At 36.4% G+C, this 12,735-nt stretch overlaps 1 protein-coding gene across 3 annotated transcripts in view; it reads left to right on the top strand.

Moving 5' to 3' along the window:
- Positions 1 to 12,735, top strand: part of LOC138753387 (echinoderm microtubule-associated protein-like 5) — a 182,360-nt gene that overhangs the window by 28,863 nt on the left and 140,762 nt on the right. For all 3 annotated transcript variants that reach the window (XM_069916317.1, XM_069916318.1, XM_069916315.1), the window contains exons 2-3: positions 4,371 to 4,530; positions 9,090 to 9,188. In XM_069916317.1, the coding sequence (XP_069772418.1) occupies positions 4,371 to 4,530; positions 9,090 to 9,188 (259 nt within the window). The remainder of the gene's footprint in view (positions 1 to 4,370; positions 4,531 to 9,089; positions 9,189 to 12,735) is intronic.

Consider the following 12,735-nt stretch of genomic DNA (forward strand, 5'->3'; position numbering starts at 1 on the left):
GATGGAGATCACACAGCAGAAAAGAAATTTTAAATAATCATAATAAAAATTTGCATGAAATGCTTAAGTACTTTTAGATAATATAATCTTGCAACAATTAAGAAGTTTGATTTTAACTGAAGCTCTGGCAAATTGAAACAATGAAGGAATAGTACAAAATAAAGAGAACTAAATTGATTGGCAAAGTGAGGGCAACACAAAGGTTATGTTTAATTAAGCCTTCTAATGTTTTTTATCATTTCATACAGCATCAGCATGAGCCCATTGGCAGGCACAAGATCTTTTGTCAAACAATAAAAATACAAATTCACCAATAGAGCCTCAAAGATGATGTAAAATTTAAATTATGTAGTACCTTTCACCACATGACAAGATAAAGCATATCCTGAAACCTTTTTAACCAAACCATTAACACAAATATATTCCCCTCCTGGGTTGGAAGCGAAATCGTTCTCCAAAATCCTTTGTTTCTCCCTAAGTAGCCAAAGTGTAGATTCTCATTGGCCTCAACAATGTGCAGATGATCTTTTTGCAGTCTTGATTTCAACCTTGATTTGGCAGTTCTCGCCCACGGGTTTATTTGCTCGAAAGTGTAGGTGGTGCTAAGCATAATAAGCAAGCCGAACATTTTTTCAGGCATAGGGATTATCACTTGGGAAGTGTTTGTTGAGGACAATCAATTCACCTTCATGTAATTCTTCAGAACATCATTTGGAGATCAATGAGTTCAATATGCAGAAATACTGGTTCAGAATCAACACGTTTTCAAAAGGTTGTGTGTCAACTTTTTGTGCTGCTATGTCTCTTGAAAATTTAATTTGCAGATTTTGGCTCAGACAGTTCAACAAGCTGAAATCAATTTATTGCCCTTGGCTAATTGCTTACTATATTGGAGTTGGAACTCTTTCATATAGCTTCTCTTTGCTGTGCAATTTAATGTTGAGTTCATTTACGCATGAAGTCAGATCAGTTTGGAAAGCAATCTTCCATAACCAGACTATTCAAATATTCTTTCACTAGCCTGCCTTTTTTAATTGTGTGTTGATTTTGCGACTTGGTTCCAAAAAGCCCCTGAGCAGTCTGCTGTGACTGAGCTACTCCATGTCACCCTGTAGATACAGTGCCTCAGTGTTTTCCCAAAAATGTTGGCATCATCTGTGGCTATGTGCTTGGCAATCAAAATTTGCAGTTGACTCTATGGCTTTCATAACCTTAGTAAGTCTCATGCCTTTCCATAAAGCAATATATGATGGATAATCCAGTGTAACATAGTTTTATGTCCATGGATTCTTCCCATTAATTTAGCATCTCTAAAAATGTCTGACCCTAGTTTGGAGCTCTGCCAGTTCCTTGGTAATGAACAATTTGTCAAATCTGCAAATGAATGGGCAACTGGGTTGTCAACAATCTTGTTTCACTTATCCAAAGCAGTCAAATATGCCAGAATTTTGGGCAAAACCATGTAAATATGTCACTAGATCGATTTTTTTTTTAATGTATTTTTTGCCTCCTTGTAGCTTGCATTGATTGATTAAATGGTCCCTCTGTAAATAGCTTGCTGTTTGAAGTGATTAGCTGAGCTACTCAGTAGCTAGCTTTAATAGAGGCAAGGCTTTCCTCAAATTTTCTTTCAAAGGTTTTTTTTTTCTGGTCTGCTAGGGACATTTTTGAACACCTCAAGGATTTGCTCAAGTTCACTCATATTTTCAAAGAATCTGGCATGTCATTTTGCCGTGTAATGCCTTCCTACATTCCTTGCAAACATCAATAATTTCTTGGCAAGTCAAGCAAATTATTTTATTGATGTGATGTACACTATGTACCATTTGTGCACTTGTCATTAAATTTGTGATGTTCTGCATCAATCTTGCAATAATGGCTTTGTCATAAGAATAATGTACATATGCAACGAAATTCTTTCAGACTGCAGCCGAATGGGTACTTTTGTAAAAGAAAAGTCATGGTATTATTACATTACATTATTGCATGGAAAGAGATAATAAATACAAAAGGTAGATAATATTTGCAGAGCCATTACAACAGAGCAGGTGGCTTTTTTGTGGTGCTGGAGTAGTTTATGATTCAGTTAGTATGGGAAGGTTCAAGAGCCTAATCATTCTTTGGAAAACAAATGGTTCTTCAACCAAGAGGTGATGGACTTCAGTCTTCTCTGTACCTTCTTCCCGAAGATAGCAGCAAAAAGAAGTTGTGACCAGGATGCTGGGGATCATTCATGATGCTATCTTGAGGCAGCATCCCACATTAATGTCTTTAATGGATGGAGGTCAGAGCCTGTGACAGACTGCTATGTTTGCTACCTTCTGTGTTCAACTGGCGACATGTGGCATAATAAAATGATGTGTAAAAAGGCAACAACAAAAATATTGATCTGATGGAAAGGGGGAACTGTTTCATGCATTCTATTTTATAGGCCTATTTGCCTTCACCTAAATGATCATTACTTTTATCAGACATCAGTGCATCTCAAGCTTGCATTTTTTTTCTGTTGTGCAGTCAAATGTGTGCCCTTTTCCATAGGCTGTATCTTAATGATTATTAAATTTATCTATGCAGGTATTTTTATTTTTAAATAAAAGCATTTTTCAACAAATGCAACCTTGGTATAATGTCTCAACTCAAATATGGCAATCTTTTTTTTTTGTAGACATTGCAAGCTCTCAATATAGATTGTTCTTGGCAGAATACAAAAAAGGTTTCAGTTCAACCTAAGTCTAATACCAGTTTACCTCTCTCGGCTGCACCATTTCATCAGATGCAAGGATTGACAACGAGATAGACAACAGACTCGCCAAGGCAAATAGCGCCTTTGGAAGACTACACAAAAGAGTCTGGAAAAACAACCAACTGAAAAATCTCACAAAGATAAGCGTATACAGAGCCGTTGTCATACCCACACTCCTGTTCGGCTCCAAATCATGGGTCCTCTACCGGCATCACCTACGGCTCCTAGAACGCTTCCACCAGCATTGTCTCCGCTCCATCCTCAACATTCATTGGAGCGCTTTCATCCCTAACATCGAAGTACTTGAGATGGCAGAGGTCGACAGCATCGAGTCCACGCTGCTGAAGATCCAGCTGCGCTGGGTGGGTCACGTCTCCAGAATGGAGGACCATCGCCTTCCCAAGATCGTGTTATATGGCGAGCTCTCCACTGGCCACCATGACAGAGGTGCACCAAAGAAAATGTACAAGGACTGCCTAAAGAAATCTCTTGGTGCCTGCCACATTGACCACCGCCAGTGGGCTGATATCGCCTCAAACCGTGCATCTTGGCGCCTCACAGTTCGGCGGGCAGCAACCTCCTTTGAAGAAGACCGCAGAGCCCACCTCACTGACAAAAGGCAAAGGAGGAAAAACCCAACACCAAACCCCAACCAACCAATTTTCCCCTGCAACCGCTGCAACCGTGTCTGCCTGTCCCGCATTGGACTTGTCAACCACAAACGAGCCTGCAGCTGACGTGGACATTTACCCCCTTCATAAATCTTCGTCCGCGAAGCCAAGCCAAAGAAGAATACAGCAGTACAAATAGTCAAAACTGAAATACTGAAATAATTCTGTTAGTTTTCAAATTATAGACTAAATTTAATATTGTCGTAGATTTTTAGAGGTTGGGAAGAGGTTTGAATTACCAGAAGTCCTAAATAGAAGAAATTTGTCGTGAATATTTGATGCCATAATAGACTGTTTTTGCACATTGATTTTCCAGTTACGCATTTGAATTTCTAAGAAAATGAATATTACTAAAAAAAGGGATAAGAGAAATGATTACTAAACAAGGTCATTAAATGGTTGAATGATTGACTTGAGGGAACCTGATTGCTTTTTTGTCAGAACTTTCTATTGTCCAATGGTCTTTAACATTATCAATCTTATAATTCTATCTTTACTTCGTTTGGAGTAAATCTGCATTTCCATCTATCTTTACAGTTTTGCTATAATATTTGACCAATTGTGCATAGTGGACGAGCTAGTCATGTTGAAAATCAATTAGTGGCAACTTTACTCGAAATAGTTCTCTGTAAGAAACAATGAAGATAGAGAAAAAGAGGAAACTAAGGTTAAAAAATATGTAAAATAGAATTGTCAAAAATATGCAGTTATTTTCTACTTGGATACCACATTAGCAGATACACATCTGTGCCACGATTTCTCTTGAGACAACTGTGCCTACGAGATTACTATGGTGCTATATTTGATGCTGCCATTGTTAGAAAGCTTTCTGAGACAAAAATAATTCCCCTCTTTTAAGAGTCTAAACCATTCCAGCAACTGCTACACTATCCATGGATATAACAGCTGCTCCATTGATTGTTTTTCTATAAATCAACTTTCTGTTCAATCCGCAGTTTAGCTCTCCATCCAGAACGAACTTTAGTTGCAACGGGGCAGGTGGGAAAGGAGCCGCATATATGTGTGTGGGATACCTACAACATGCAGACAATATCCATTTTGAAGGATGTTCACACGCATGGAATAGCCTGTTTGGCTTTTGATTATGATGGCCAGGTGAGTAAACTAATTGTAGTTTTACTATACTTTTAAGGATGTATTAAATTGTAATTAAATTGCCATATTGAATATTGGATCAACAATTAAGAGAAACCTATCTCACTGAACAGCTGGAGCATTTTCAGTTAAGGAGAGAAATGTGGAACAATAAAAGTACTAGTGATCATGAATATCTACTTTTTTTTAATTACTATCAGATTCACTAATGTGTTTTAAAGAAGAAAATCTTCCATTTCTCACTTAATGTTCCTCCAGACCCAGAGCTGTGTAGTTGATTTTTTTTATCTGCCCTTTGAGATGGTATTTCAAGCTGCTCAGATTGGCTTGAAATGGGTAATAAATCAGTGATTTCTGTACCCTAACAATGAATGAAACAGAAAAATTAGCTATTAAAACCAGAATGCGCACACATAATGACACAAAGTAATTTCAGCAATAATAACGAAGCTCTGTGGAAAAAATTGGTGTACTGGCTATGAATGGACAAATTGATATGTGTTCAAAGTTTCAGAAGAAATAAATTACTTGGGCAACTAATAAACCAGCTTCTCTCTAGATTGTGTTGGATTTGATAGGCCATTGTTCCATACATTTCCAAATTCCTTTGTTGTTTAATTAAAGTTTCAACTTCATTGATGAAAAGCCAGAATGCAGTGGTTCTAACCAGTGGGCCATGGCCCCACTGGTGGGCCACAGCATGTTTCCATTTGAGCCTTTAAAAATGCAAAATAAAATCATTTAAATTAGATAAAGAAATGTTTCTTATGATGTTGCTACCCCTGGTGTTACAAAGCTACATGGATACATAATTACCCATAAGACTCTTGCACAGTATTTTTTATCCTTTTGTTTCAGAATGGTCTTTGCCATTTGGAAGGCAAATACTCCTCAACATCCTTAAGATGTTATAACATCCGTTCTTCTCCCCACCGACCCCCCCCCCCCACCCCCGCCACACCCCCACCCACCAACAGACCCTTTCCAAGAGAAAAAACAAAGCACCACTATGACAGATTCAGTTTATCCCTCGGGAGGAAAACTGATGCCAATGTGCATGTCTTCCTTGTTTTCTCTAAATGTGTTTTGTCACTGACTGCCTGAGCATTTTTTTCTTTACAACTGGTACTATTTTCCAATTTAAAAAAATTCAGTGTTACTTTGCAGCTTTCAGTATACAATAAAAATTAAAATGCTGTTAAGGTTCAGCAAGTGAAGGAACGTTTGTGAATATAGAATCAGAGTTTGTGTTTTGGGTTGAAGAACTGGTCTTTTCCCACATACTCACAATTCAGTTTGTTAAATTTTGTGTATATGGGAAAAGTACATTAAGTGAAGTCCAACATTCAAAAAGTTAAATATGAACCAAAGTGAAAAGCTGCAAACCAGTTGATCCTGGAACATTGCTTCTAATATTTTTGTTTGTTTTGTTTTAGAAGCAAGAAAAGGTCACTGAACCTCTTGTGCCTGCTTCATTATTTAGTTAGACCATGATTGATCTCCGTCATGGTCTAACTAAATAATGAGGCCTTTGTGCAGCTTTCCTGCACTAGCCCTATGTCATTTGATTCTCTCAAGGTGTTAAAGCTTTTTGACTGTGTTGAACACTCATTGAGCCTCCACTGCTCTCTTGGGGAGAGAATTTCAAGGCTTTAGCAACCTCTGGATGAGAGATTTCAGCTAATTTGAGCCAGAGCCAACCCCTTATTTTGAAACTCTGACCCTTCATTCACCCCTGCCAGAAGGGATATTGACTCTCTATTTACATGTTTACTCATTCTATCCTAAACAAACTTGTCACCATTTCTGCGTCAGTGACCTGGGTTCGAGTCTATCTCATGTCTGTGGGTTTCTTCCAGGTGTGCCAGTTTCCTCCCACCCTTCAAAAAAATATATGGGAATTGTGGGTTCATTGGTGTATATGGAGGACATAGGCTCGTGGGCTGGATAGGCCTTTTACCATGCTGAATGTCTAAATTTAAAAATTTGGACCCTTTGGATCCCATATTTCTAAAATAAAAGTATCTATGATTGATAAATATTCAACTTGTCCCATCTGACACAGAAAAGGCAATTTCAACATCTTTTTGTGAGAATACTTGCTCCTGGAATCTAACGTACCTAATGAATAAGAAAATCACTAGCTCAATTGTATTGTTACGAGCCCAGAGGACCCCAAAACCCAGTAGCAATATATATTCACCAAGAGAAATGGTTACTTAAGCAAAAATTGCTTTTAATTATCTTTAAATATGAAAGCAGAATCATACTTTAACTTATCATTATTAACTTAACTAACCTAATTTAACTCCCTTCTAATTCTAAGAGCACTCGTATACAATATGTGTGTAAGTTTAGAAAAGTTATTTGATTCACAGTCCGGTCTCACTTCTCATTCCTCCAAGTTCACTGGTTGCAGGCAATTTTTATATTGTGCACAGAATTTAACATTTATGAAGTTCACCAGGCTTTGGTGCTTGAAAGGTAAATGGTTACCATTCAGGAAGGTTCTTCTCGATTTTCAGAGAGAGATTTGTTGTTCCTGGACGCAAACTGATCCCTTTTAATCAGCCATGTCAGTGTCTTGCTGAAGAAACTTTCCCCTTCAGAGTTTTCCAGATGATAGCCTCTTTCTTTCAGGTCACCACAGGGTTCCTTTTCATTTCACTTATTTCAAGTCAGTCCTCTCCTCTTGCATGAACCACAAGGGCTTTGACCAGGTTGAACTAAGCACTAACAACCCATCTTCCAAATGGGGATTTCCACAAGCTTGCCAGCTTGTCCTGTTCTAGTTCCAGCTGCTGCTGACTGTAGCCCTGCAGAATTGATATCTCTCTCTCTTCCCCCCCCCTCCCTCTCTCACACAGAAAAACCTGTTTGACTCCCTCAATCCACATGGCCCTCTTAGAGCAGCAAGTTACGCTCTAGACAGCCTGTGGCTCTGAACTCTTCCGATCACTTTCATCTGTTGCTTTTCAAAACAACAATCCATTAGTGAAGTCTCTTGGGCACTCCCCAAAGTTTTTGCAAAGGCTCCCAAGAACCACCCTGTCTGGCTTGAGCAGAGCTCCGGTATTTTAAATGAGATTTGTTTTGAAGTGTTTGTATGTGACCTACACTAAAAAATCTGCCCCAATTTATCTCCCAAAAATGTATCTATATACAATACAAACACAACATAATCTGTCACAGTATAAATCACAATCCATGAACTGGCACTTTGCAAATTGCACTCTGCGTCTTTTCACATTTGGTTTTACTTCACATTATTGAATGACTGTAAGTTTTAGATCTTTCTCCACATTTGGTCAGCATAGAAGCAGCAGGCCAAAAGGCCAACTTGTTTTCCTAAGAGAATCCTACTGTATGATTCCCTTTGAGAAATCAGAATTTATTGTCATGAACAAGACACAAAATGTGTGGCTTTAGGGCAGCATCACAGTACAAACATTCATATCCAAAGTATTGAGTTTATTGTGTTTACTGATTGGGGAAGAAGACAGCAGGATGAAATTATCTGTGGCATTTTCATTTGTGTGATGTACCTTCAATGGTGTGTATTCATTTTGCATCATATGGAAAATGTTACTGTGCTTACATGCTTGGGAAAATTCAATCAGATCTTAACTGAAAAATAGAGGTTTTAGTTTACATCAGTTAAATCCTCTGTGGGCTGATCAAGGATCGTTCTTCTTCCTGTACAAATTTTTTTTATCCTTCATCACTTGCTTGATTCCAACACCACTCCCCCATTTCACCTCCAAACCTCCATTCTAGATTCATTTTACTGAAGAGCCTATTTTACTGACCACCTACCTTGTGGCTTGGGTATGATAGAATATCAAAGGCCTTGCACCAGGCCAATCGAAGAGAAGCCACAAGCCAAAGTTGAATGGTGGACATAGTTTGGTAACCTGGTCTAGTTCTTTGCTGAAAACCAGACATTTATATCTTCATAATTGTTAAGTTTTATGGAGGTTCATAATACTGAACATGCATTTTTTTTGCATAGAGGGATGTTAATTCAATAGGGTAAACTTGCACCAGAAGTTTATGAATAATAAATACACATGCATACAAAGTAAACTCATTAATAAACTGAGCATTAGATTGTTTGAACATTAATGATTTAAAATAATAGTAATTAATTCTCAATTAATTAAATGCTCAAAAGGCATTCTCCAAATGCAATGTGAAGTGTATGAAATTGTGGAATTATACAGAAAATATATTTCTTCATTACTGGTCCCGGAACTGTTTTCTGAAGAGTTGCAATATTTTAACATAATAGTAGAGTTTGAATAGTAATATGTAAGTTTTTATGTTAAAGTATAATATTCAAACATTGTTACATGTGAATATTTTTGAATATTTTAAAAAATCTATATTGATTGGGGAAACAAGTCACCCAGTGCTTTTTAATTGGTTACAGGGCAGACTTACTTTGCAATAGATCCTTATTAAAAGACATAGATATTGATGCATTTGATATGGGGAGAAAAATAAAATCTTGTGAAAGGAGGCTCTTCTAATTTTAATTTTTTTCCTCCCCACCACAGCGTTTGGTATCAATTGGTCTGGATTCCAAAAACTCTATTTGTGTCTGGGATTGGAAAAAAGGAAGAGTTCTAGCAACAGCACCAGGACACACTGATAGGGTAACTGACTGTCATTCCTTGATACATTCAATATTAGAAAATTCAGGGTTCAGTTATGGTTGCTTAGTAAACTTTGCAAATATATTCTTTTTTTTTAAACTTTATTTATTCATTCAAAATACAGATAATAAGTAACATATATAACAATAAACTAAGCACGAATGTTATATTTTATATGTATATTAAAAAAAAAGAAAGGAAAAGAGAAAAAAAAAGGAACCCCCCCCCCCCCCTTTCAGTTAAGGAGAGCCATAAAAGAAAAAAAGAAAGAAAAATGAAGCATACATATTAAGATCTAATCAATGTAAATCAAAATGTAAATATTCTGACTATAACAACCACTTATTAATAAAAAAACTATAGTTATCACGTGAAACATATGTGATTTTTTTCCATTATTAAACAATATTTCATCTCATTATGCCATCTATTAATATCAATCATATTCGTATCTTTCCACATACTTGCAATACATTTTTTCGCTAGAGATAGTGCTAAATATACAAAAGCAAGTTGAAACTTATCTAATCCCAGACCTTTCAGAGGTTGCAAACTACCCAATAAAAATACTGTTGGATCTAAAGGTATTTTAATCTTATACAAGTATTCCAGAAACAATTGTACTTTCTTCCAAAAAGATTGTGTATATATATATATATATATATATATATATGACCGAACCGCATGAAAAAAGTTCCAACTGCGTTACCACATCTAAAACACAAATCTGATTCATGAAAACCATATCTTTTTAATTTTTCAGGTGTTAAGTGTAATTGATGTAAAAAATTATAATTAATCATTGCATAATGTGCATTTATCAATCTCGTTACACTATCATAACAAATATCTGACCAATCATCCTCGGAAAAAATAAAACCAATCTCCACTTCATTTACCTTTAGATTTATCCCAACCCTTTTTATCCATACCATCCTGTAATATTTGATACATAACTGAAATATAACCCTTCTCTGGTACCTTCATAAGAAAAGTCTCAAATTTAGTCATTTCAGGTAAAATCATATCTCTACCAAACACATGTTTTACCAAAGATCGAATTTGATAATAAAGAAACAAACAATTCTTATCAATACCATAACTGTCTCTCATCTGATCAAAAGATAAAAATTTACCTTGTTTAAAACAATCTCCCAAATTTTCCACACCTTTAAATCTCCAATGTAATAAACTTTGATTATGTATTGAGAAAGAAATAAGTTGATTATTATACAACGGAGTCAAGGCCGACAATTCACCACTAGAACCTATCATATTCTTTTTCTTTGTCCATAACTTCATTAAATGTTTTAGTATAGGCACATTATGTTGCTGTAACAAATTTACATTCCATCTAAACAAAAATTGATGTATTTCAAATTCAAAGATATTTGCCATCTCAATTTTGGCCCAGCTAGGGGGCCATTCCAAATCCATCAATGAACTAATAAATTTAAGTTGGGCTGCTTCATAATAATTTTTAAAATGTGGTAAATGTAGTCCCGCCTAGGTCATATTTCCAAGTTAATTTATTCAAGGCTACTCTTGAAAATTTACCTCTCCATAAAAACTCCCTAACCATTTTATTCAAATCTCAAAAAAAATTATCAAGTAAATATGGAATAGATTGAAATAAATATTGTATACGTGGAAAAATATTCATCTTAATTTTATTTATTCTACCCAATAAATTAATAGGTAAATCTTTCCATTTAATCAAATGAGTTTTAAGTTTTTTTATTAATGGAACATAATTTAATTTATATAAAGATTGATAATTGACATCCATAATTATACCCAAATACTTAATTCGATCCGTCCACTTCAAATTAGGAATATTCTTATAAATTGAATAATCTCCTTCACTCACCGGTAATATTGCACTTTTTTCCTAATTAACTTTATATCCAGAAAGATGTCCATATTGCATCAAACACTCCTTCAAATGCAAAAGTGATTGAGCTGGATTTGTTAGGTACACCAATACATCATAAATTAATTTTATATTCCTCATCTAAAACTTTCATACCTTGTAGCTGTGTATTCTGTCTTATCAACTGTGCCAAAGGTTCGATCACTAATGCAAACAAAGCTAGTGATAAAGGACAACCTTAACGAGTAGATTGGATCAGTTTAAACGGTTCCGAAATCAAACCATTCGTCAGTACTCTAGCTACCAGTTTACTCTATAAAGCCTTAATCCAACCAGTAAAAAGAGGACCAAACTTAAATTTCTCCAAAACTTTAAAAAGAAAATTCCACTCAACTCTATCAAATGCTTTTTTGGCATCTAAAGATATCACCATCGGGTGGTCTGAAGATTGTCGAAATCTATTAATCAAACTAATCACACGTAAAATATTATCCGAGGCATATCTATTCTTTATGAAACCTGTTTGATCCATATGAATCAACTTAGGTAAAAACTTAGCCAATCTATTCGCTAAAATTTTAGCTATAATTTTATAATCTACATTCAACAACAAAATTGGTCTATATGAAGATACTTTCAAAGGATCTCTATCTTTCTTTGGAATTACTGTAATTAAAACACTAGAACAAGACTCAGGCAATTCATAATGTTCTCCAACCTGACGTAGTACATCTCCAAACATTGTAAAGAGGTCATCATAAAAAAAACTTTATAAAGTTCGACCTAAAATCTATCATCACCAGGTGATTTACCGTTCGGCGTTTCCATCATAGCCATTTTAATTTCCGAGTCAGTAAATGGTGCTTCCAACTCCTGTATATCTACTTCCTCTAATGTCGGTAAGTTCAACTGTGATTAAAAAAAAAAAAAAGATCAATCGATCCGTTTTCTTGTTTTCCATCAGATATATATAACTTTTTATAAAATGAACAAAATTTATCATTAATCTCGTGAGGTTTATACGTAATAAGCGAATTCTGTCTAACACCATTAATAGTCCTCGAAACCTGTTCTTTCCTTAATTGCCATGCCAATACCATATGTGCTTTCTCTCCCCATACATAATATTGTTGTTTAGTCAAACCTTCACTTCAAACCAAAGCCCAGGAACAATAAAGCCCCCAGAAAGAGGTTCAATGTTGGAAACCTGCAGTCAGACGAAGCGAGAGGAAACTTCCAGGCAAACCTCAAAGCAAAGCTCGACGATGCAACCCGCCTCACGGACCCGTCCCCTGAAACCCTCTGGGATCAGTTGAAGACTACCATACTGCAATCCACTGAAGAGGTACTGGGCTTCTCCTCCAGGAAAAACAAGGACTGGTTTGACGAAAACAGCCAGGAAATCCAGGAGCTGCTGGCAAAGAAGCGAGCTGCCCACCAGGCTCACCTTACAAAGCCGTCCTGTCCAGAGAAGAAACAAGCCTTCCATCGCGCATGCAGCCATCTTCAGCGCAAACTCCGGGAGATCCAAAATGAGTGGTGGACTAGCCTCGCCAAACGAACACAGCTCAGCGCGGACATTGGCGACTTCAGGGGTTTCTACGAGGCTCTAAAGGCTGTGTACGGCCCCTCACCCCAAGTCCAAAGCCCGCTGCGCAGCTCAGACGGCAAAGT

This window comes from Narcine bancroftii, chromosome 2 (assembly GCF_036971445.1).
Source record: "Narcine bancroftii isolate sNarBan1 chromosome 2, sNarBan1.hap1, whole genome shotgun sequence".
Classification (NCBI taxonomy): Eukaryota; Metazoa; Chordata; class Chondrichthyes; order Torpediniformes; family Narcinidae; genus Narcine; species Narcine bancroftii.